The sequence below is a fragment of the Vidua macroura genome, chromosome 11 (assembly GCF_024509145.1).
Source record: "Vidua macroura isolate BioBank_ID:100142 chromosome 11, ASM2450914v1, whole genome shotgun sequence".
Lineage (NCBI taxonomy): Eukaryota > Metazoa > Chordata > Aves > Passeriformes > Viduidae > Vidua > Vidua macroura.
In genome coordinates, this window is record NC_071581.1 from 3023444 (window position 1) to 3045677 (window position 22234).

The window sequence follows — 22234 nt, forward strand, 5'->3', positions numbered from 1 at the left end:
CTGAGCCCGCAGCACCCAGCCCTGCCAGTGAAGCCACATGGCAAAGATGGGCACTAAGGGGGCCCAGCTCACAGTGTAGTCAGCATTAGGGGTATGAGAACCAAAGTTTCCTTTTAATGCTTGTGTCTTACCTTTATTAAAGGTGTTACAGAACAATAGCCAGAGCATGCCAGTTTGCTAGCAAAGGAGGTTAACAGTACTAGAGAACAAAAGAGGATAACTTATTGACAACAGGTTTCTCTATTTCTTTCATTGTTGTTGTCAGACAGTGATGCTGATTAAACAGTGAGAAATTGCCCCAGGAGGATACCAAAAACAATTCTTCTCCAAGCTTTTGCTTCAGAAACTCTGGATAACTGTTTGGAAAAGTTAAGATATCACTGTCTCTTCAGGAACTTTCTTCCTTTTTGGATAGCTGTCCACAAAGCTTACAGACAAAACAGGAAATCATCACACATCAGTAAACTTGCATTTTCACAGTAGCACTGGGGAAAAAAATCCCTTGCTCAAAAGGGATGAAATGTAACCGAACAACCTACAGCTGTAGGTCTGATTCTTTAAACACATTCTAGTTTCCAGCTTACAGTAGAACCGGTCCAAAAAGACAGAAGTCGGCTTACTTGGCTTCAGAGGACCTTACACAGTGAGTGAGGCAAATGTTACTAGGTCTGCATTTCAAAAATAGAGTGAAGAAGTTTCACTCATCCACCATACCTTTTATTTTCTAGTATCAGTAGGTGACCATCTTTAAGGAAGTTGAGGGATAAGAATTGAGGAACATAACAGCTGCACTTTACAGATTAACAGTCACAGAAATAGAAAGCAACTATACAATCTCAGGGTTTCACAAAACTAGTTTCATTTGTAACACTTGACACAACAAGATTAACTGCAACAAGTGAGGAAAGCTACATCTGTAAAGTGCTATTTTGTTAAAAGTGGCTGAAAAAAGCACATCTACAACAGATTTGGGTACTTGGTGGTGAGATTGTCGATGTCCTCTAAGTATTTCATTTCAAGCTCTGTGTTTTTTGATGAAATTGATGAGCCCATTTGTTGAGCTATCATGAGATGTCACTGGAGCATCTGACTCCAGTTCAGGCTCAATTTTCTTGGCAAGTTGTTTTCCAAGCTCAACTCTGCATTTATAAAAGCAGGAAAAGAAAGAAAAAGCAATATTAGTGCTAACAATTTACAGTATTTCTATAAGCCATTGATATTAAAAATAGAAGCCAGTAAAAAGTCACTTCCCCATGAACACTATGATGTTTCACCCCTCCAAATTACCACTGAAGTATTCAACTCCGGGCCATTCAAAAAAAACTGGTGTTCTCATTGCTCCTTAGCTGAGCAGACAGCTCAAATTCCAGGATCTCTAAGTGAACATTTTGTTTTCAAAGTCAAGCAGAGTCTTTTCATCTCGGTATTCACTAGTGTTATGCAGCCTGCCCCATGCAGAATGCACTCAGCTGGCTCCTGTTCACTGTGGAACACGACACTGCTCAGAAGACTGATTTCTGTCACCCAAACAATGACCAGCTGAGCTACAGCCTCGAAGCACCTCCACACCCACCCAGGAGTTTCAGCCCCACTGTCTAAGAACCTAGGATATTCCAACAGCTGCAAGAAACGAGGCTGGTTCTACAGCATCCCCACATTCCAGTTTTGGATGCCATTCTGGCATTTCATGTGTGGCAGTAAAAGCTGTACTTACTCCTACTGCACTCCTGATTTCAGAGTTTATAGCAGGCATCAGCTTGTACTAGACAGTCTCCCATTTTCAGGTTCTGCTACAGGATTTGGTTATAGAACATGCTGTGGTAGCACAGCACCAAAGAATGCACACAAAGACAAATGCAGCTTAGTGTAAACTGATATTCTACACCTGCAAAGCAAGCGTGCTCTTCAGAACAGCCCCTCACAGCATAGGCAGGCTGCACCTGAATTCCCAATCCCTGTACCTAAGCCTACATACAGCATCTTTACAGTTCATATTACTACAGATGAAAGAACCTGATTAGCTCCTGACTAAATTTTTAAGTGACACAGTGACAGACTCCTCCAAGCTGCTGTTGCACACATGGAGCTCCAGCACAGCCCTCAGTCACAGATGCAGCCTGCATGAAACCAAGGGTTGCTGCATACACAGACCTCTGCCAGGAATGTTGTCTCTCCAGCACAGGAAAATTAAGAGGTAATCACTCTTCTGCTCATCAGATGCCACTCAAACTGCCTACTAATCTAGAGGTAAAATAATTCTTTTTTCCACGCTGTATGGAAAACATTTTCCTTCCCAATAATCAGAGCATGTGTTCAGCCTGCTTGACTGTTTTCCTCACTACTGCATCTTTTTTACATTCATAGTATTTTTCTAAATTCAGAGGTCCTTAGCCAAAATTGTTATCTACAAGTCATTATGCATTATAGCATGGCAACCTATACCCAGAAAATCTGTTTTCATTTATAACTATCCCATAATCATGTGCTCCAAGTATAAAACCCTTTTCATTGTTTTTTCTCTAACTCATGATAGATTCAAGAATCTGCCAAGAAGTATACAAGAAACAAACCAAGGAAACTTACCCCCACTGGTCATAACTGTTGATGTCCCAGACAACTCCTTGAACAAATATCTTGTGTTCATACATGGCTATAAGCAGAAAGAGATTTATCAATAAACTTGATCACAAAGTCTTTGTTAGAATTCATAGATGAGAAATGTATTTACTCACCAATGATGGCTCCCAGGGTGAAGGGGTTGAGTTTTGTAAACATGATGGAATTGGTTGGTCGATTTCCCTCGAAGACCTTTCAAAACAAGAGTTATTTTGTCACCTAGTACGTTGTAAAACTTGCATCAGAAACTTGCAGGTTTTATCTTCCTTATTGTCCACACTGGACTATTTGCATTAGAAGCAAATACAAAGTCCTGAAAGCTTTAAAGGCCTTCAACCACAAAATTGTAACATTCCTACATTTTTTTACAAACACAGTGGAAAATGTGTCTCCAAGCACCATTGCTGGCTACTGTGGGCTACAAGAAGCAACCCAAAAGTCACTAGCCCAGGGCAGTGCTGAGATAGCCCATGTATCTTGGAATGCCTCCAAGGCTTCAGAGCCAAAGTGCTGCTCGCAGCCTGTTCCAAGTGCCCTGCCAAGATCCCATGGTGCCACCCCATCCCAGCACAGCCCTCAGGGCCACGGCCCCCGAGCACCTTGTGGGGAAGGAGCTTCTCGAGAGCCTCTCCGCTCAGCCCGGCCGCCTGGAGCTCCTTGCGAGCCTCATCAGCCGTCTTCCCTTTCATCAAGGCTTCAGTCTGAGCAAGGAAGTTGGCCAAAAGGATCTAGCATGCAGAAATAAGCACAAGTTACCATTTGCATAGCTGGAATACTGGTACCTGGTGCTGGAACCCATACCAAGACCTAGTCTAGATTTACAAGTCAGTTTTAGCACTGTGGCAGCAAAATCTCTATCAGTTTTAGCTATTGCCTCTTACCTCAGAGTGCCAGGGGACTTAGTTACTATTACTACATGTACTAAAGTACATTTATCCAAAGACAACCAGGACAGCTCTGCAGAATCCTGCTCTTGCTGAAGCTGGCAGCTTGCAATGGCACCAGAGGAGCCAGGACTTCACACAGCACTTTCACCCAGTACAATCTATGATTTTATCTCATTCTACACCATCTCATGGAAAGCCAGGTGCAAAGATTAGTCAAAGGTAACCAGCTAAGATATATTTACATCTGTACACAGGAAAATCCCCACAGTTTACCATACACCAATCCCTACCAGTGCAGTTCAAGGTTCTAACTTACTGCTCCCTATCTAATGTTAGCCCGCAAATTTATCTGTGGTTTTGTCCTACCTGAAGACACAATAAGTTTTTTTACAGTCAAATGAAACCTTTTTTCCCCTTCTTTTGTGAAGTCATACTTAAAAATTTTCACCTGTATTTAGTCTTACTTGACAAAAGATTACTATTACACCATTCGAATAGCACCTGTAATCTGAAATCATGACAAGAGTGAAATTCAGTGACTAAAGATACTTTTTGTGAAGTATGCAGTAAATCGTTAACCTGAACATGTTTCCACTCTTGGAAGTTAAGAAAAATCTTAGTTCATTGAAAATCCTGAGTCAGATGATAAACTAAAAACTGAACAGATTATGAACATCTGGGTAGAAGGCCATCACCCCAGCCATACCATTACATGCACCAAATTTTGTTCTAGAATTTAATTCTTGAAAGCTTCATCAGAGATGGTGTCTTCTCAGGTCTGAGAATTTGCTTCTTCCCACTCTCCAAGAACTACATTCCTTAATTCAAGGAATTTTAAATACTTAGTTGCTCAAGTTGCTTTCCAGCTTCAGTAGGCTGACAGGCAACACCACCAGCTGCCTCAAGAGCTGTCACTGCAACTGCTTCAAGAATGAATATACTACTGCATTACATACCACATATAACTTGCAAGTATAATCTAGGTATTTTTAAATCTGTTGTGAATGTTGACAGAGCTTTTGTGCACAGTTTCAAAGAAGCATTTAGAAATATCATATACTGCAATACCAAGTAAGCTTCAGTGCCTTGAGCCACAAGAAATATGGTGCCTTGACAAAGAACTTACCTTGTGATGCAAGCCATTTCTGATGGGGTGCTGGGTCTGCACTGGGATCAGGAAGTCACAGGGAATCATGCGAGTTCCTGTAAAAAAACACAGGTAAATAACTCTGCATCAGGTAAGTCTTAGAAAACCTTCACTTCGCACCCCATTTTTAGAGTTGCTGGCAGAATCAGTCATTTTTACAAGCTTTATAGGAGAGCATTATTATTTGCAGCAGGGGGAACTAACAATACAGCTCAGTAGTTTCAGCTTTGTTTGACCTCCTTATTATAGTTAATATTGTAGTTAAAACCTGCATATTGTAGCCTTCATAAGCTGCTAATTAAAAACCCCATAGCAATGTGATGCTAGGTCTAGGAGTCCAACCTCTATACAAGTGCAAACTCTGCAGACTCCTGCAGCTCTGTAGCCATTCAGACTAATTCCAGAACAAGGTATTTAACCAAGTTTGTTTACCTTGGTGAATGAGCTGGTAGAAAGCATGCTGCCCATTGGTGCCAGGCTCTCCCCACACAATAGGGCCAGTGCTGTAGTCCACACGAGAGCCTTTCTTGGTGATGTATTTGCCATTAGACTCCATATCACCCTAAAGAAGGGAAGGGCAGGATCACTCAGTATCAGTTTCCATACATACTTCAACTACAATAAATAGGGCTTGTTTATAGAAATCTTTCTAAGCATGAGGGATACAGCTGATTAATTTATGGACATCAAGATAACAGACATATGAGGAAAAGCTCTTTAAGTGAGGAAATAAGCTGATATCAATCTTGGCACCAGTCTCTTGAGGCAATTGATGACATGCATTAAGTGACTGCAGTTTTATCTCACACATGCATTCAGGATGCTGAACCAGGGCAGAATCTTATCTGCACTTGGCTGGGAGCCGCGCTGTGCCGAGCCCTACCTGCTGGAAGTAGGCAGCGAAGCGGTGCATGTACTGGTCATAGGGCAGCAGGGCGTGGGTCTCACAGCCGTAGCAGTTGATGTACCACACCCCCAGCATGGCCAGCAGAACGGGCACGTTCTTCTCCAGGGGAGCAGTGTGGAAGTGATTATCCTGCACGACACAAAGGAAAGTTACACTTTGGACAAAGCAACTGCCATCCCTCCCAGCTCCTACGTTGCTTTTATTATTGTGTTGATCCAGCGTGAGCTTTCCACAAACTGTCTTTTTAACATCATTGAGGAGGACGTGGGGAGCTGAACTTTAGAAATCAACCTGCCTTCCATTTCCTTACTAACCACTCTTTAAGAGGAACAAATCTGAAATGGGCATCCCAACTCACCATCCAGTGGGCTCCTGCAAGCAGACTCTCGAAGTTGTCAAAACCTAACAATGGAAAGAAGTCAGTTTGTATTTACTGTTGCAACTCAAACTTGATTTTTCTTATAGAGACAACTGCAAAACAGTTCTGATTCCGTGTATGCAGCAAGGCTCCCAACTACTAATCAAGCTTAAAGTTGCACTTAGACTTCTCCTGGATTTTGCATCCCATAAGCCAGACATTCACTGATGCTTAAAGCCCAGACTTCAGAGCAAGTCCAACTTCATGAAACATAAGTCAAAAACTTTTGACTAAAATCCCCATTCGGGCACAATGAACAACTAGAAAGAAAACAGAGGCCTTTAATATAGAGCCTACTTTTGAGGCCACAGTTTTTAGCAAGTTTGAACACTTGATCACAGCTAGTGGGAAACATCTGCCAAAAAAACAGGGCAAGGCTAGCACAGCAGGGATTTCTGCACTGGTGTAAAGAGAAACAGATCTAATAAGATATTCTCAAAGAAAAAGCCTACCCCTCCCTTCCCTGTTCACTCTTAACAATTCACCTGAGCTTTCTTTGCTTTGTAGTTAGGGTATTTAAACCTCCATTCACTTTCCCAAATGAATAGTTTCACTAAAGCTAGTCTTTCTTGAAAAAGTAGAAATCCTGATTCATACATAGCAATTGAGAGGTGAGGTGTTTGGACTCAAAGCAGCAGCTCTACCTATGGTCAGAGGCCAGCTGTGGGAATTGAGGGGTCTAAGAGGAAGACGTGGAGTTAGGCTGGCATATCAGCAGTCAGCACCAAATCTTTCTGACAGCAGCAATGAACAGTTTATTGCAGATGAAACAGTAAGTGCCTGACTTGTTTATTTTGCTCTTATAATAGGTTTTTCTGCATATGAAAACACCTATTCATAATTCAAAAAAACACTAAACCCAGTGCTGTTCTTCTAACTCCAGTCTAAGGGAATTCTAGCTTTTGCCTAGAAAAATAAATGACATTATAGTTTCAGATTTTAAACATCTGAAAGCAGTGATGAGGGAACAAATATAATCATCAGGCCCTATAGCATAGACAAAGTACTGGGAACAAAAGGCATTAACAGCAGACAGACACAGTTAACAACACTAAACAGAGCTCATATGCAGAACCAGAGACAGAACTTTGGTGTTAGTGTGTGTATACTTACAGATACTAAATACCCTACTTCAAGTTTAACAATGTCAGATGCAAGGTCTGATTTTCAACACTGACACAGCTTTACATAAATCAGACACTTCTGGCTACATGACTAAAGCAATGCAATTTGACTATTTGTCCCCAGGTATGGGGTAATTTCCAAAACTATTTGCAGTACTAAAATACCAGCATTTCCATTACATTCCAGATCATTTTTTAGCACCCACATCCAACTACTCAGAGTAGGCAGGTAAACAGTATTTGCCCCAAATCTCATTCACAATCCATTCTTGTTAATGCACTCCATAGTTACATTCTTGAAGCAAACAGGGCATTCTTGGCATGGTGACATCACAGGAATACCTACCAATATGCAGGGCAATGGAGAGACCAATGGCAGACCACAGGGAGTAGCGACCACCTACCCACTGCAAACAAGAGATGGTTGAGATAGAGAAGTGCAAGACTTTTATATTCAAACTATTAGAAAACAGCACTATGTGTTTAAACTGTTCCCAGCAAAATCAATACTATTTCTGGTGATAGTTCACTATCTATATTTGGCATAGTCAAAGGAACCTGCACTTTACAGTGCACCCTAATGAATGCCTTTTTTGAGAGCCTGAAGTTATCCTACTTGTCCAATTTTATAACATCTGTTAAGTAAATAGCTTGATTCCAGTTAACTTCCAAATCCCGAATTTGTAGCTTGTATAACTGCTTTCATAATATCACTCCTCTACAGGAAAAGCCTGCTTCAGCAAAATTCTGACTCTTGGGAAAGGTAACATTCCAAATAACCTCTGAACAGCAGCTCATTTGTCAGGCAATTAGTCAATGAGACATACCAAGCTGTTTCTAATTAAGTATAAGGACCAAGACTAAGGGCAGTATACTTAAAATATGCATCTGCTACAAAATCTCCAATCAGGCTCCCATTTCTGATGTCTGACCTTTACCAGGCCTAGGTTATATACCATAGACACCAACAGGCAAATGTCACAGCTTATAATAACTACATTGCATACAGCAATAAGCCAAGACTATCTCCTGTTACTCAACAGCTGATTAGACAGCCAAGAACATGGAAGACTCCTCTTCAGACCTTTGACTGGAAGGTTTTAACAGAATGGGCAGGAGTTCTCAATTTGCCTTTAGTTAGGGGTTTTCAGGTATTTCAGTGCACTGAATACAACTCCTATAATTTAGGAGTTGCTGAATTAGAAACTGCTTTTGCAGTTTCAAGACACCTGGAAGAGTATTTTGAAAAGCTGGAATCCTCTTACTTGCTTCAGAAAAAGCTAACAGTTAACATCTACCACATAATATCAGACATTTACTTACATCCCAAAACTCAAACATGTTCTCTGGGTCAATTCCAAAGTCTTTAACTTTAGGCTAAAATAAACATGAAAAAACACCATCAGTAAAACCAACAGTCATAAAAAGCTTTACACCAAGCAAGCAAATACAAGTTTGATTTCAATTAAATAAACAATCCTACTACTACATCCATTTTAAAAATGCATAGCATCCATCACAAAAATTGCATTTTCATTTCCAGAAATAACTATCACTACTCACTATTAAAAATCAATGACATACATTCATTTTCTGATGAATTTAAGTGGCCATATAGTTAAAGCTGGACTGACACTCAGTTTACATTTACCAGAACCATAATGTCAATCCCTGACACCCTGTCAATGACTGCAGTGTTCTTCTAGTTACTGCCAGTCTCTCTACTTCATACTTTTCCATGAAGCACCACATCACAGTGTACTCATCGTAAGCATTTTTAAATTGCCTGCACCATTTCAGCTCTTACCTGGAGTTCAGAATAACATTTGCTTATGAAACTGCATTCACATACAACTTAGGCAATTAGAGGTAACACTCATTAATAACAAGTTGTTTCAAGCACAAGAGCTCTTGATTTCAAAGTTAAAGCTCTACCAGAAGAAGCACACATCTACAATCAAAGTCCAGTCTTAGTATAGCTCAATACTCTAGAAGTGTTTCAGTTACTTTGAGTAGGAAAAAAAGGCCTCTGTTCAAGAGGAATGCTAAAATTTGGTATTCAAGCATCTTAAAGGACAGGCTTCCTTGCTAGATTTTAAGGCACATAGGAAAAATTAACTAGATTGACTATACTTACAGCATTGGTAGACAAGGCAACAAAATGCTTGGCCACAGCTGAAGGCTTAATAAAAATAAACACATAGTTAGATCTAGAATGTTGACTATTTTTATTAAAAATAGTTATAAAGCTGATCTGCTACCATTTAAACAAAATGCTGTTGACTATCATCAGTTGTTATTAATGGTTTGAAATAATCTTACTCGCATTCAGTGTGGGATTTGGCAGCCTACCCAAAGAGAACACTGATGATATCCCCATCAAGCCCTCCAGTAGCATTCCCTCCAGAGATGGAATGCTCTCCCTCAGTGTGTTACCAGCCTGGTCACCACCATGGCTCTAGAGCAGATGGAGCTTGATGTACACCCACCACCCTTCCAGCCAGGGGTAAAAACCAAGACAACTGGAATTACTGATAAATGTCAAGCTCCAGAGTCAGACTTCAGTCTTTCAGAAGGTGTTCTGATAAAGATGGGTTGCCTGAACAGTAGTGTACAGAGGAATTTAAAAGCCCAGCTTTCACACTAAATACAGCTACCCTGACTGGAACAAGTTACAGACCATCTTAATCACCTGAACAGGTTGTATCTGCTTTTTTCCTTTAAGAGTTCGAAATAGGAGAGAATGAGCCAAATACAAGGTTTCTATTCATAGCACAGCCATCTGCCATAAAAATGTCAGTGTATTGTTCCAATCATAGCTTCATTTCTGGTTTTTAAAGATTCGGCAATAATTTAAAAGGTAGCACTACACACACACACTATTCTTGTTTTTTCATTACTAGTAGTTCTACCAAATTATTGGTTAGCTCTAAGGCAAACACTATACTCTATTACTTAACAGGCAAGATTTGGAGGAACAATGCATGAGAACCATTTATAATGAAAAAGAAGTGGGTTATCACTTTGATTGGACAAAATAGTCTGTCATTACCAAAGCACTGAAATTATCTAAGTACATCATTTGCTAAGCTTATGTTTGGGCTATTACTGGCTCTGCTCCAAAGCACCCAGAATGACCAGGAAGAAATTGCACAACAAAAACTGCTGCATTCTGTTATTTAAGCTACACATCTCAGACTTACATCATTAGCAGCATGCAGGAACCACTCTTTGGCTGTTTCTGCATTGGTGATGGTTTCCTGCGTGGTAAAAGTCTGCACAGTGGAAAATAAGCAAATAAGCAAACAGTGTTCTTAACATGGAAACAACGTCAGGTTACTAAAGCATCACATGTTCAGATAATCAGAGCAGAGTGATTCTAGATGTTCATAATACACAGCTGCTGCCAGGTTACAGAAAAAAAGCAAGCTTATGAATCCAGTAAACACTAGTATTGCTAGATTTACCCATCTAGTTTTAAACTAGAATGTATCTGAAATTGAAATAATTATTCCCCATCTCCTGCCTTCCCATTCCCCAAACTGTTTGGCAAAACCTTGAGACTAAAGTCTTCTACTTTAGTCTTTTACTAAAAAAATGAAGTTTTACTGTTCAACTAAAAACAAACTAATTGAACATCTAAACAGGATAACCCAGCTGGACTGTCCTGTTGTTCTTCAATTCCTACTTTTTCATGGAACAGCACTCATTTCTGCCAAGACTCTTGTCATAATTTTTCTTTTGCTGATTAGAGGAAAACATTTTCCTGCTTTATGAAGTGTGCACAGAAGTTCAGTCATGCAGTTTTGCAAGTATCTACAACCATTCTGATTTACTCAGCCATTAAAATTTAGCTTTAAGGGTGAACACTAGATTCATCCTACTCTCATCCATCTCCAGAAATACTTCATTATGAAACATAAGCCTGTTATAGAAATAAAAAAATGCCATTCATCCTCTTCCAAATATATCCAATTATCTAACTACAGTCTGGCAAACAAACTCGAGTGTTACTTTTTCAATCTGGCAGTTTTCTAAGCCTTTGAACCGTGATCCCTGGACTCAATTATTCCAAGTGACCATTAGTATTACTTTGTGCAGTTTCCTTATTACTCCATAAGCTGTTGCTCAGCTGCAGCAGTGCCAAGATAAGATAACGAGCACTGTGCAGAGCACAGCCAGCACTGCACACACGTTCATTTGTTGCAGATTTTCTCCAACAGCAGAAAGGTTCTACTGTGCTTTACAAGTGAAGGCGACCCAAGTTACGTAACCATGAAGATTGTCTCCACCTCTTTCCTCTGCTCAGACAGAAGCATTTCTCAGAGGGAGAGGGCTGCTGGCAGTTACTGCTTACAGAGTAAGTTCTTAGCGAGGCAAGACTTAAAGGCAGCTATTCAGTCTGTAGTCAGAAATAGGTGTCATGAAGCACCAGGAGACTATCTTTACCTCTTTAAGCAAAGCAGCTTAGCATTTATAATGCTCAAGGAACTCAGCATTTAAGTTATTGAGGTGAAGGTATTGTGACTACCCTATAAAATGGAGATTCTTAAACTACATGCAATTCATTAATGCAAAACTAGAACATTTAACAAGTACACTGTACTTAAAGGATCAAAAGTCCTTTAGGAATTAAATAATATCCAAAATTTCAAAGAAATAACTACATTGGATCCTACATTCCACCTACAGAAAAGTGCAGGAAAACAAACTTTTGTGAATAAAGCTAAAACTTGCATTGACTGAGAAATAAACCCCAGACAACATGAAATTGTTCGTGTATCTTATTTAAGTTAAGTAATTCTCAGCATTTGACTTACAGATCCCCAAGTATTTCAGCAGCAACACAACCTTGTATTGCAAGTTTAGAAAGAATCACAACAGGCCTGTTTAGAAATAATCCACACTGGAAGTCCCTGATCTAGATATTCCTGTGCACAGCCCTTTCTTCTGACTGAACTCTTTATCAGAAGAGCAAGCCAAGGCAGTGCTTGTATCAGACATACCTTTGATGCAATGATGAAGAGAGTAGTGTCTGGTTTGAGTTCAGCCAGGGTTTTGGCTATATGAGTACCATCAATGTTGGATACAAACCAGACACGAGGGCCTCCTTTGGAATACGGTTTCAGGGCTTCAGTTACCATCAGAGGGCCCTGGATAGAAGCCACAATTAGATTTTATCCTCACTGTAAGCATGTACACAAAGATGGGCAGGATGTATAGATGTGAGAGGCTTACCAAGTCAGAGCCACCAATCCCAATATTGACCACATCAGTGATTGCCTTCCCAGTGTAGCCTTTCCATTCACCACTACGGACCCTCTGTGGCAAAAAAAAAAAAAAACAAACCCAACAAAACAAAAAACAATTACCATTTTATACTTACACTAAAGCTACTCATGTTAACCCAGGACTAGGGAACAGTTGCCAAAGACAGCTTTCAAGCCTCTAGACCTTAAGGCCTACACTCAGAGCTACCTTCTTAGCCAGACATTGCATTATGTCTAAGACAGAAGTAAAAACACACCACAACATCAAACACTTAATGAAGTTAAAACTCTCCCCCACTGTGTGAACTGCTGTAGCATTTACAGTGTTTGCTAAGGCAAGAGACATCTAACCAAAAATGAAAAAGTCTTGGGCATAAACTATGTGCAATAAATACTTGAACCTGAAGCTGATCTTTAAGTGTCTTTAGTTAGAAAGAGCTTCACAAACTAAACTAGAAGATAGTATGAATAAAGCTGCAGATGTAAGAGATTTATTGGCAAACCAAGCATTCTAAAAGCTTTTCTCTTGCAAATGTGCTTTGCATTAGGATTTATTTCTGGGCTGCACCTTAACAGCACCTGGTGTAAGTTCCTGCTCTATTCCTGTTCTTTAAGCATCACTGAAAGTTCCAAAACAAAATTACAATCATTAACTAAAACTCTACATTGAATTTTGTCCATCATCTACCACCTATGCATTCAATCTGTTCCAATCACAAAAGCAATCTTTCTGGTATCATGAATACTTCCAAGTACATTCCCCAATTCTAAAGCAGTTTTTCTACATAGCACTTAGTTATGCTGATACTTGCTCTCCTTCACTACAAACTTTCATTTTTCCAAACAGAAAATCCATTTTTAGTAACAGCATTCCTGTACCCCATAGATGATATTGCCACAGTCTTAAAATCCTAGCTGCTAAGTTGACTGAAAACAGCATCTTTGTTAATATTTTCAAAGAATCTGCTTAACATGATTTTTATTTTGCAGAGCAGATACATCTGCATTGAAGTGATATTCTGATTATTGAATATGATTGATTATTGAATATTGAAGTGATGTTCTGATACTTGAAACCATAGAGCAAACAAGAGGATGGCACCAGTGAAAACTCTTGTTTTGCACTACCAAAACCTTAATCAGCTAGAAATTCTACAGTGCCAGACATCACAGAATTTCCACAGCCATTAAATTCTCACAGCACATGAAGAAAGTACCAAATTCACACCAACTGGTGTCAGTTATTGTGGTTTTGGCATTTATCATTAAGAACAGAACAGAATACAAGCTCATTCTGTATAGGTTAGAAGTATGAGTTGGCAGTGAAACAGGGCACTACCACCTAGTTAAGACAACAGCAACCAAGCAGGTCCAGGTCCTCACAGCCTTGTTTAAGATGCATTAAAACTACCCAGGTGAGTATTCTGCAAACAGAATAGAATCAAAGTAATTTGACCTAAAACAAGAAGGTCCTTAAGAAACTATTTAAGTAGAGCATAATCAAATTGCAATTGAGCTGGGAACTTCTACCTCTCTCCTGATTTTATACAAATGTTAAGAGCCAGTTTCTACCTGGTGCAGCGAATTAGTTGAAAAATTAGCAAGAAATAAAGTAATATTTGAATAGTACTTAATGATTTACAAGACTTCCAAAGTACACATATGATTACTGCTGAAAGAACAAAATCTAGGGAGACCATTAGGGAAAAACCCAATTGGAAATAGGGAGAGAAAAGTGAATCAATAAAACCAGCTCCAACTCCATGCTTAAGCCAGAACTATTGTAAACCTCAAAGAAGGACACAATAATTCATGTGAACCAGTCTACAACCAACATTTCACAATCCACATGCAAGAACCTGGCTGGGTATAAAACAAATACATAAAAAAGAAGCTGTGGTGGTACTATACCTGACAGAAGTGTTTAATTTTGTCCAACACTTTGTTTACTTCTGGAACAACATCCTTCCCATCCACAAGGATTGGCACATTGGAGCGATTTCTCAGAGCAATGTGAAGCACAGCTCGGTTCTGAAACAAAGGGGAAAAAATCAAGAGGAGGCTCTTTCCAAGTTACACCCCAGGGCCTCAGATGCCTTATCCAGAAGGCAGTACAGTCATCAAGATTTAAAAATCCTTTAGATTAACTGGGATTAGTAGAGCAGTATTTTCAGTGTGTGTGCATACACTCAGTGGCTACCTCAATCACCAACTCAGTGGAGGGGGCTTAGAACAGCACAATATGCAAACTAATAGTTTACTTGGGAAAAAAGGCTCAAAATCCCTTTAAAAGCATTTAGAGATTGAGGTTCAGAATTCAGCAATATTCATGACCCAGTGATCTTTATTTTGGTATGCTTTAGGTATTCAAGAATGAAATTGTTTCTTATTGATGACAATACTAAAAAAATCAATTACAACAAGCAGCTGAAGTTATTTTCTCAATTATCCTGAGTACTCAATTTAATATAGGAAGAGAAATAATTTAAACATTTGACAACAAAGGATACGATAGCCACATCCCTCTATCCACTGCCCACAATTAAATGCTGCCTGAACACTTGCACACCAAATATACATAGTAGTTGTACTATAAGAAAAAAATCTCTTGGCATGCACAATTTATGTTACTTCTCCAAGTTGCACATAAGTCAAAGCACCAAAATCTGCCCTGTGGTTCGGCTGTTTAAGAGCTTAACAGCTTTAATCCAGAATGAAGGAATTAGTCAATACTAATGAACAAATTAAAAATTAGTCTGCTCTACCTCATTGTTCCACAATGAGAGGCACTGTGAGACAAAGACAACACAAACAATATGAACTGACAAGTTATGATTTAACACCAAAAGTTATATTAAAAAAATCATTGAGTTTGTGGTTACTGACTTGGAATACAAAAAAACCTCTTTCACTTGCTAATTAAAGTATACCCACTCAAATTTGGGGTGAACAGAGAATTTTTTTGCAGCACTCAGCCATCGAATGGTATTTGGTAAGTACTGCTCGCTATCAGGCTTGAAGGATGCTTTGTCTAATCATGAGGAGGCATACTTGACCTGATCTCTATGGTTAAGCAGAAGTATTCTCTAAACACCATGCAGGGTACAAAGACTGTCCCCATGATGAGTGGTCAGATGAGTTACCTTGTAATGCTCTTTGCACCATAGCAAGCTCCAAGTTTTAACTCGTCTGGGACAAACACCTGGCAGTGACACACATGGGTGCACTATCCACATAAGCACACACCATGCAGCCAATGCCTGCAGCACCAAATACAGACAAGTCTAAAATACTTCAGACAAATATCTAAAGAATGTTCTAAAGCAGATCAAGAGTAGTGGACGAGTCAGTTCTTGCCATCAAGAAGCTCCCCCATGTCTTACTGCTTTAGGTTTATTCATGCTGTTTGACAGCATCCTGCTTAACATCCGACAATTTCACACTGTCCAGATGCTCCTATTCCAGAGCCAAACCAACCTGATTTTATATGCTATACAAACAGAAAAATTAGGCAAACCCCCTCTAAGTCAACTTCTGAATTGGAAGGAAGTAACAGAGAAACAGCCTGATAAGAAAAGAGGTGGTTCTAGACTTTCAAGATACATCTAGTGGTACCAAGACAGTAGGAAAAGGGGGAGCTAGCAGCAGAAACCAAACACAGAGTTTGATATTGTGTTTAGCTGCTTTCTGTGAAAATTGCACCCTTTTGAGACTTCAACTGCTACACCTGGTCTCAATACACAATGAAGAACAACTCCATTATATACAATCAGAGATGGGCTAACCCTGTAATAATTTGTGTTACATGAGGCTAGTGAAAAGCAGTATCAGACAAAGCAACCCTCCAGACATATTTAAGACTCCTTACCCTCTTTCCCTGCTTTATTTTTTCAGCAGCTACATCTGTGAATTGGAGGCATTAATACAGAAGGAACAGGAACCACTTCTCCAGAGAAACTACTTGTTTCTGTCTGTGCCTTTTCACAAACATGAATCATTCACAAACAATACAATGTCCAACTGCTTAGTTACTTTAAGCAAACAGCTTGTGCAATAGCTAAATCAGTCAATAGCCAAGTCAAAGGAAATACTAGTTTCTCTGAATTTGCTTCAAACATACTAAGTAGCCTTAATTTTTAATGCAGACTAATTAAACCCACTGTACTGTTGAATTACCAGTTTTCATCCTATTTTTAATATCAGAAAAAGTACAGCTGGCTTTCTGTATGTTTTAGTAAAGATTTAACCATAACTAGAACCTTCAGATTTACAAAAAGAGGAAGGTACTCATCCTCTTACTGCAATACATGGCTAATTTCCCAAGACTGTTGATAGTCTTGACTGTTAAATGCATCTAAAGACACAGCCCAAAAGAGAAGGTCTGACACAATCCTCCTTTCACACCCTTTAGGCAGTTTACTAAGCTTTATGAACACTAACACTAGGCAAAAGCATGCAAGGGTTATCTAGAATGCAATACTCTGTTCCATGTCTTTGGCAAGGTCTAAAACATCTTCCTCTCCACAAAACAGGGAAAAGAAAAAAAAAAAAAACACCAAAATCTCTAAAATAAGATGCACAGAAGGAAGAAGGTTTTTTTTGTAAGAGCTGTAAAATTGTCTCTTTAAGTAGTGCAGCAAACACCACAATCACTTAAGATTTCAAAGAAGTATTTAAAGTAAGTTTTTTTTCAGACTTTGCTTACACAAACATCCACAATACACAGGCACAACTAAAGTGGAAAGAACCATGGACAGAAATAGCCTTACCTCAGTGAAGTTGATCTTCTCTCCACTAAACATGCGCTCTCTGGCACTTTCCACACCCCTTGACTTTGCCTGAGAAAGGTAAATATAGATTCCTCTTAAAATAGTGGAAGTCAACACACATTACAAAGGTCCAGCTACATTAAAGAGTATGAACATTTAACACTAGACAGAGAAACAAATTATGATAGATTAAAAGACCCACTAGATTCTAGGTTAAAAAAAATTGTTTTTTTCAAAGCACATTTTTATGCAGAGATGCATTGAAAAACGGCTTTGTAACTCAGGGCTAGATGACAATGCAAGAATTTGAATCCTGCCAAGATTTGTAAACAGATGCCTTTTAACTTATATGTTAGCTAATGTTTATAAACAGTGCTAGAATAGTGAGTTGCAAGTAAAAGCGATTTTGTTTATTAATGCAAGATTTTAAATAGTTACCAGTTCCATCAGCATTTTCATCACTTCTTCTGTAACAAGGTTCTTGGAGTAATCCAGTAAGATATCCCCATGGTCAGTATTCAGGGTCAAGCTGTCAAAACCAACAGGTTGTTTAATTGCACATTCCTGAGGGGTGACTGTTTTAAGCAAGACAACGGTAACTCTGCTATAGATTACAAAATAATGGGAATCCTAATTAGACTAAGTTAGTAAAGAAGATGTGAGTGACCGATTTGCCCAAAAAGTTTCATAAAATGACTGGGTTTTTTTGAAAACCATGTTTTTCAATCTGAATCCCAGTGTCTGCTTTCTGCTTGTGAAAACTCAGATACAATGAAGTATATTTGATACACAGTTGGACCATCACAGACTGTTTCCACCAGCATTCTCTAACAACGATCAGCTTTTTCCTAATGCATTGTCAGTAAAGAGCTTTTCACGTTCTTCTACTGCTGGAAAATTAAACTGTCTTCCTATAGGTCCTGTCATTCTTTCATACAGAGTCTTGAACAAGTCTAATATAAAAATCTATACAACATCATGAACAGAAACATTGTCAACTACTATACAGAATTAAACCCCATTTGTGCATGGTTTAGTCTCATGGTCCTTATTGATTCAGTGGAAGTTTGTCTCCAAATTATTTAACAAATGATCTGCAAGCTACAGCCTAACCCATCAGAATACAGGCACTTGTAGGTTCACATCTGAGAGGAAACACAGCAATGGTAGCCCAGCAGAAACCAAGTGAGCCCATTTGTATTTAGTATCTTCGTATCTATGTGATAGGTTCTATAGTGCCTCTAGTCCTTTACAATATTGTTTTACCAATTTCTTCTTTGCAATAATTTCCAATCAAATCGATACAACTATTCTAACTGAAGAGCTGAATTCCATAAATCAGCCTTTGATAAAAGCACATTTTACTCTCCCCCTGTTGCTCCACACACACCCTCCACAGGAAATTGCAGCTATCTAAATTCTCAGTGTTTCTGCCTTGTTCATTGTCTCCCTTGCTTCTTCTTTCTCAATACCTGAGCACAGAAACATGCTCTGTTAGTTTAGCCACCACATATGCCAGAGACTTCACAGGGACACACCACAGCATAACTGCTATTCATACATAACATGACAGAGCAGGCAAGATTCTTCAAAGGAGAATGGAGCTGAACTCACAATAACAGTAATAACCAGCAAGGCCTTAACATTTCAGTGGTTTCACTTACTGATAACTTCATTAACTGTTCACTAACACTAACATCCTTTTTACAGTCTTAAAGTATAAGCATGAATAAGGAAAGGAAGGTGTCCTCAAGCACAGTCTTAGAACCATGTTTCTTTAATAAGTGAGAACACAGACAAGCAAGGAAAAGCAGTATCAGTGCTGTTAACCTTCTCTTCAGCAGGCTGCCAACAGTAATCCTGAAACCCTGACCACCCAGCACCAGGATCCCTGGAATATGGCTAGCTAGTGGAAGGACTGGTTTGGCTCACCTACCACAATTGCTACTCAGATAGAGCACAGAAGAAAAAAAGAACAAGTCTTTGATATTTGATGCAATTTATTTAAAGACACCTCAGACTTGAACACATTTCACTAATGATACAGCAAGACCATCAGCATACTAACACTTCTTCCGTTTAAACTCTTGAAATTCTCCTTCCACATTAAACTGCAGCTGAGAGTCTCTCCCAGTGTTCTACTCCACAAAGAAAAGGATTTCATGTTTATTTGAAATGTCTTCCACCTACAATTCATTATTTTACATATATGAATGAAAATCAATCTCACTAGGCCTAGAAGAGAAAATATCTCATGAAATTATGGCTGGATTCAAGCCACTGCTCATTTGAAGAAACAGCAGAAATGTGCTACCAAAGACTTTTCAGGCAAAACCAAATCCACTAATGGCTACCAGATTTAACTTCCCACGCACAAGGTGGAGCACACAGTGTACAATGTAATCCTGTGTTGAGCCCTTATAGCAAGGGATCCATCTCCCCTTTGTCTAAGCAGAAGCCCCAAGCCCTGCAGCTGAGCTGTGTTCTGCCCAAGTACCCGCTCTGCAATGCAGCAGCTCGTGGCAGTGCTGCTCGGGGGGGACAGGAGCCTTGTCACGTAGGCCACAGCCACTCCGAAGTGATGCAGCCCTTAACCTGCAGCATCTCAATGATTTCACCTCCCACCACATTTTCCATTTACACTGGAGGCTCTTATCCTTGACAATGGACAAGCCAGTCAGCAGAGTGTCATTCTAGCAACTTTCTATCTGCGTCGGGGTACCCTTGTCAGCACCCAGGTATCTCTTACCTGCTGAGTATTATGATGGCTGCATCATATCTGTTCTAACCCTTTCAAAACCAGCAGTTTCCAGTGAACAACCCATGTTGCTCAGAACTCCTATTCCTATCAGGCCTTACCTTACCACCTTGGGTGGCAAAGGCGGCAAAGATCTCTTACAGGTGTGGCTACACTCCTTACCAGGAAAACAGGACATACAAATTCTGAACTAGGAAAAAAATGAAGAAACAATCTTTTGTATATATATTTGATAGAATACAGTCAGTGAGTGTAAGGTTCTTCCAATAATATTACATAGACACTTGTGCTCAGATATAAATTATTCAGATTTAAAACTATTCACAAGTCTGAAATTACTCCAGAACCAGTATCAGGAAGCACTTTCACCTGGGTAGAGTTTCTCTTTTCCTTCAAAAGGAAGTCAATGATTTTATAACAACATCTAGAACTAAAAGATATTCATAAATCTTGATTTCATGTGAAGGAAGTTGCAAACTACACAGGACCATGTGGCCAAACCTCCAGACTACAGTTTTCAACAGATAATAACTACCACCATCCCGCTGCTGATCTGGCTCAGAGCAGCCAGCACTGGTAAGAGTACCAGCAAAGCTATCAGCTCTGCAATTGTAGTTTGCTATGAGGAAGTTCTTCTGGACTAGAATGAGACGGCTTTGCAGGAAACAGGACTGAAATAATTAAAAGAAAGGATTAAGATAGATGAAGCAAACTTAAGACGCTTCAACTGTTTACTTATGGGCAGCACAAAAGGACAAGAATTAGGGGAGCTATTTGAAATAAATAACCTCAGTAAAGACCATTTCACCAAAAAATACTGGTGGCAAGGAAAACTTGCAACGAGAACTAAGTCTATTACTGAGGATCTAGCAGATTTAATAAGATATTACTGATCAATTTCTTAAAAATATAAAAAGTTCTATTAAAAGGGCCAGGTGAAATCAGTACTCAAAAGATTTAGCATACTTTTTCCATCGATTCAAATGATATTTTATCTCACATAGACTGCTATGCAGGACTTCATAGACAATCTTTAAGTACAATGTAAGAATTTTCTAATGAGCTCAAAAGGGAGAAACAATCCCTTTACGCAGGACAGCAATGAAAAGCTTGATGCACGCAACAAGTCTTATCACAACGCTCTCAAAAGACAGTTTATCCCTATTACTCAGACTCACTTTAAAACTCAAATCTGGGATGCATCTCATAATATTAGACTTTTCCGACTGCTTCTATAGTACAACAACGTAACCACACACGTGCCTTCTCAGCACGGTCTCCAGCAAACAGAAAATACGTGTCCCACTTTACAAGATGAAGGCACTGGACGTTATCACGATGCCTCCACTTGTTACTTCCTCCTCTATGCGCCGCAAGGCATTTTCTGTAGCAGCGATCGCCTGCTGCGGGGAGGGCTAAACCTCCTCAGCACCCCCCGCTGCCCGCCCCAGGGCAGGGTCGTACGGGCGGAGGGGGCTCAGGCGGATGCGCGGCCCCCGGCGATTCTATCGCGGAGCTTATCGTGACTAAGCACGGCGTGCGAGAGGCTGCGAGTGCCGCCCCACAGTGCGGCTGTGCGAGTGCAGCGGGCGCTGTGCTGCCCGGCACGTACCCTGCTGCAAGGATGAGTCAAGGGCAGGCGGCGCGGCCGCCCCTCGGGGCTTCGAGGGGCTCCCCCCACCCCCGGCCCGGCCCTCCCGGAACATGTGCCCGGGCCGCCATCGGCCTCGCACCGCCCGGCGCGGCCCCGCGGTGGCGGGCACAGCACCGCGGGTCGTGCGCCATCCGCTCCCTGCCGGCCCCGCTCCCGCTCGGGGGGGAGCGAGCGGAGCGGGGCCACGCGAGCCCTGCGCGGCGGGCCCGGCCGCACCGCACCGCGCCCCTCGCGGCCCCGGGGCTGCGGCGGACCCGGGCCTCGTACGCGGCACCGCCCGGGCGCGGCAGCCCCAGGGCCCGCGGCCGCTGCCACATTCAGCCGCGGGGCCGCCCGGCCTCACCTGAACTTCTGGAAGCGATCCTTGTCGGCCTCGAAGAGCTGCCGCAGGACGAGCTTAGAGGAGTTGGCCTTATGCCACTCCACCAGCTTCTTGAAATGGGGGTCGGTAGACAGCGCCATGTCCGCGGGATGAGCAGGGAAGGCGGAATGAGTCGGGCAGGGCAGCAGAGCTCTCGCCGCCGCTTCCGCTTTTATAGCGGCGACGCGGCCTCCTGCGGCCGCCCCGCCCCGGCCAGGCCCGGCCCGGCCCCCTCCCCTCCCTCCGCCGTGGGATTCCCTCCGTGCCGCGCCAGACGGGGGAGGAGCGGCCTGCGGGTCCCTGCGCGGGGGCGGCGGCGGCGG

The 22234-nt window shown here is 41.0% G+C and overlaps 1 protein-coding gene across 1 annotated transcript; it reads right to left on the reverse strand.

Annotated features, from left to right (window-relative positions):
- Positions 1 to 106: 106 nt before the first annotated feature.
- On the reverse strand, positions 107 to 22104 carry GPI (glucose-6-phosphate isomerase). The gene is made up of 18 exons (XM_053987543.1): positions 21894 to 22104; positions 17577 to 17667; positions 17139 to 17207; positions 14281 to 14400; positions 12338 to 12421; positions 12106 to 12252; positions 10303 to 10374; positions 9237 to 9281; positions 8423 to 8476; positions 7446 to 7506; positions 5916 to 5959; positions 5534 to 5686; positions 5083 to 5212; positions 4630 to 4706; positions 3216 to 3344; positions 2733 to 2808; positions 2584 to 2650; positions 107 to 1139 (listed from the first exon to the last, which is right to left on the reverse strand). Exons 1-18 carry the CDS (start codon positions 22010 to 22012, stop codon positions 1016 to 1018), a joined length of 1662 nt encoding a protein of 553 aa, XP_053843518.1. The 5' UTR covers positions 22013 to 22104; the 3' UTR covers positions 107 to 1015.
- Between the last annotated feature and the right edge of the window lie 130 nt (positions 22105 to 22234).

What these genes read in the sequence shown, in the direction of transcription:
- GPI (XM_053987543.1), bottom strand. Translation starts at nt 22,012, where the DNA reads ATGGCGCTGTCTACCGACCCCCATTTCAAGAAGCTGGTGGAGTGGCAT. An exon ending in CTACCAGCTCATTCACCAAG is followed by an intron (nt 4,707 to 5,082) that starts GTAAACAAACTT and finishes GTTTTTTTACAG; the next exon opens with GAACTCGCATGATTCCCTGT. An exon ending in GAAATGGCTTGCATCACAAG is followed by an intron (nt 3,345 to 4,629) that starts GTAAGTTCTTTG and finishes TCTGCATGCTAG; the next exon opens with ATCCTTTTGGCCAACTTCCT.